General features: G+C 49.1%; 2 protein-coding genes across 2 annotated transcripts; one reads left to right on the forward strand and one right to left on the reverse strand.

Annotated features, from left to right (window-relative positions):
• Positions 1-375: 375 nt before the first annotated feature.
• On the forward strand, positions 376-942 carry VPS29 (Vps29p; the record flags this gene model as incomplete). The annotated part of the gene is made up of 1 exon (XM_018881710.1): positions 376-942. The coding sequence occupies one exon, from the start codon at positions 376-378 to the stop codon at positions 940-942; it is 567 nt and encodes a 188-aa protein (XP_018736161.1).
• Positions 943-1,835: 893 nt separating this feature from the next.
• On the reverse strand, positions 1,836-3,251 carry SHM2 (glycine hydroxymethyltransferase SHM2; the record flags this gene model as incomplete). Its single annotated transcript, XM_018881711.1, has 1 exon — positions 1,836-3,251. One exon carries the CDS (start codon positions 3,249-3,251, stop codon positions 1,836-1,838), a length of 1,416 nt encoding a protein of 471 aa, XP_018736162.1.
• Between the last annotated feature and the right edge of the window lie 234 nt (positions 3,252-3,485).

Raw genomic sequence — 3,485 nt, forward strand, 5'->3', positions numbered from 1 at the left:
TTGGTTATACATATCTCAACCTGTTGGATCTGTTACTTTGTTACAGAATTGCTCTTATGTTCTCTCATAACATAACAGGATGGATACACAGGTTTCTCAACATCGGGCCTCAACAAGCGGTACTACCAACTTCACGAGATCTCGAGCAATTCCTCACTGGTCGTTACATTTTCGCAATTTCAATTCCAATTGCAACTACAACTACAACTACAACCATATTAAAACTACAGTACTAACAAGATCTAGTTTCGAAAACTTCTCAGTCCCGGCAAGATTGGTCAAGTGATATGTCTAGGGAATGTCACTGACAGTCTCACACTCAAATACCTGCAGGGCATAGCGCCTGATTTCCAGGCTGTAAAGGGCGAATTTGACATGTCACCGTCTCTGCCATTAAACAAAGTAGTCACTCATGGTCAACTAAGGATTGGATTTGTGGCTGGTCATTCGGTGATTCCAAACTCAGACCCTGACGCTCTACTCATCACAGCTCGCCAGCTCGATGTCGACATGCTCATCTGGGGAGGGTCTCATCGTGTAGAAGCATATCAATTAGAGGGCAAGTTTTTCATCAGTCCTGGCAGTGCTACGGGTGCTTTCACAACCGGCTGGCCTGAAGAAGACGTCGACGACGAAACTGACGCTGCCAACGGTGCTGACGTTGACAACACCGACGACCATACAACCGAGTCCAACGGAACAAACTCGACCAAACCTCCCACTTCCACTGACAACGACGGTCAAACGACGACAACCATAGACTCCGACAATAAAACCGGCGATAACGACGACGACGCTGACGACGACGAGCACCTGGACTCTACGACACCCAGTTTCTGTCTGCTCGACATTCAGGGCTCGGTCTGTGTCCTGTATATTTATAGTCTCATCGACGGCGAGGTCAAGGTCGACAAAGTCAGCTACCGCAAAGACTCGCCCTAATACACTTTTCTCTCTGATGCCACCGGGGAGTCGTGCCTCCGGCGGCTGGGGCTGCGCCCCAGACCCCGCTGCTCCTCTCGCTACGCTCGAGTCGGGCGTCGACGGTCCCAGCCACTCCTGCGAAGCAGGAGCCACGGGGTCTGGGGCAGAGCCCCAGCCGCCGGAGGCATTTCCCCGTCTCACCAGTTGCGGTCCCCTACTACGGTTCACGGTCACGTGACCGTGATCTGGGTATAAAAGAGTGAAAAATTTCTGCAACCGAGATTCTTTCTTTTCTTTCTTCACTACACCAATCGATCAGGTAAGTGGCTCATGAATAAGTTGCTGGGATGAGAGTCCCGGTACAGCAAAGCAAGCGGGTGTAGAACCAGGAGGTAGAATGATGACCAGAGTGCATTTGGCTCGAGACTCCTCTCGGCGTTCCGTCGGTTGGAAGTTGATGTGGAAAAACCCACGCTACCTTACTTTTTATTTCTGATACCTCCAGTTCTCTCGCATTTTCTTGCTTGGTCCTACAGCGTGACTGTGTACTAACGTGCTCTAGAGACTACAGGCAATTTTCTCCTGACTTATATAGTAAATGCATCGATTGAGATATTTCGTGAAGGGGGGTCTGCCTCCGGCGGCTGGGGCTCCGCCCCAGACCCTGGTTGCTCCTCTCGCTGCGCTCGAGTCGGGCGTAGGGATGCCAGCGAAGAGTTTAAAAGCCTGATCAACACGTAAACTCCTGCGAAGCAGGAGCCACGGGGTCTGGGGCGTAGCCCCAGCCGCCGGAGGCAGCTAGGCAACGGAGTGTTTAAGGTTGAACTGAGACTTTATACATAAGGGAGATATTATACTTATTCGTTAGAGGGTGTTGAGCCCGTTTGTGGTTACGTGAGGGAGGATGGGGTTTAGACGGGGAGAGGGAACTCTTGGGCCCAGGCGGTGATTTCGGCCTTGAGTTTGGCGAGACGGCCATCTTCGTCCTTGGCGACAGTGGCCTTGAAATCCTTGAGTTTGTTGGCCTCCTTGGGAAGGTTGGATTGGACGTCGATGGAGTACTTGACGGCAGCATCGATGTAGGACACAATGCGCTTGAAATCCTCCTCGCCAAGACCACGAGTGGACATGGCAGGAGCTCCAATACGAACACCACCGGGAACAAGAGCAGACTTGTCACCGGGGATAGAGTTCTTGTTAAGAGCAATGTTGATAAGCTCACAAACAGTCTCGATACGAGCACCGTCAATACCCTTGTCACGGAGAGAAACAAGAACCATGTGCGAGTCAGTACCGTTGGAAACAAGAGTGTAGTTCAAAGCCTTGAAAGCCTCTTCAAGAGCCTTGGCGTTTTTAAGAACTTGCTTTTGGTAAGCAACAAACTCAGGAGTGTTAGCTTGTTTAAGTGCAACAGCAAGGGCGGTGATGGTGTGGTTATGAGGACCTCCTTGGTGTCCGGGGAAAACAGAGAAGTTAATAGGACCCTCGAGATCATACAAAACCTCCTTACCAGTCTTGGCGTTGACAGAACGAACACCACGTCTGAAGAAGATCATAGCACCACGAGGTCCACGAAGCGACTTGTGGGTAGTAGTGGTGACAATATCAGCATACTCAAAAGGACTGGGGATCACTTGAGCAGCAATCAGACCAGAAATGTGGGCCATATCAACCACCAAGTAAGCACCGACCTTGTCAGCAATCTCTCTCATTCTCTTGTAGTCAATGAGTCTGCAGTAAGCAGAAGTACCAGCAACAAGAACCTTAGGACGGAACAAAACAGCAGTCTTCTCCAACATATCGTAATCAATCAAACCGGTTTCAAGATCAACACGGTAAGGCATGGTCTCGAAATAGGTCGAAACAGCAGAGATCTTACGAGCATCAGTCTGATATCCATGAGACAAGTGACCACCATGAGGCAAGTCAAGACCCATGAGTCTCTCATGAGGCTTCATAATAGCTTGGTAAACTTGCAAGTTGGCAGGAGATCCACTCAAGGTTTGAACATTGACACCCCACTTATCAGCAGTGACATGGAAAGCCTCCAAAGCACGGTTTTGACACAAGGTCTCAATACGATCAATGTGTTGGTTACCACCGTAGTAACGAGCACCTGGGTATCCCTCAGAGTACTTGTTACACATAGGAGATCCAAGTGCATCGAAAACAGCACGAGAAGTGAAGTTCTCAGAAGCAATTAAGACAATTGACTCTCTTTGACGAGCAATCTCATCCTTCATGATTCCTGCGACTTCAGGATCAAACTCAGCGACATGCTCCTCGAGCAAGTGTCGGTGTGACTCAGATAATGCGTAAGAAGACATTGCAAATGTTTCTAATTTGACTCTTTTTGGAGACCGAATTTTGAATGTACACTACAAAAAATGTTAACAACAGGTACCACGCAATTGGGTTTTGGGGGACTTGTCTGTTTAAATATGTCCGATTTCAGGCAGAAATTTTTTCTGCACTGTGTAACTCTCTCAATCAGTGCATGTGCCATTAATCGTGCGAGGCTGACGTCTCCAATCGCTGGACAAGGACCAGTAACCCTTACC

This window comes from Sugiyamaella lignohabitans, chromosome D (genome assembly GCF_001640025.1).
Source record: "Sugiyamaella lignohabitans strain CBS 10342 chromosome D, complete sequence".
Taxonomy (NCBI): Eukaryota; Fungi; Ascomycota; class Dipodascomycetes; order Dipodascales; family Trichomonascaceae; genus Sugiyamaella; species Sugiyamaella lignohabitans.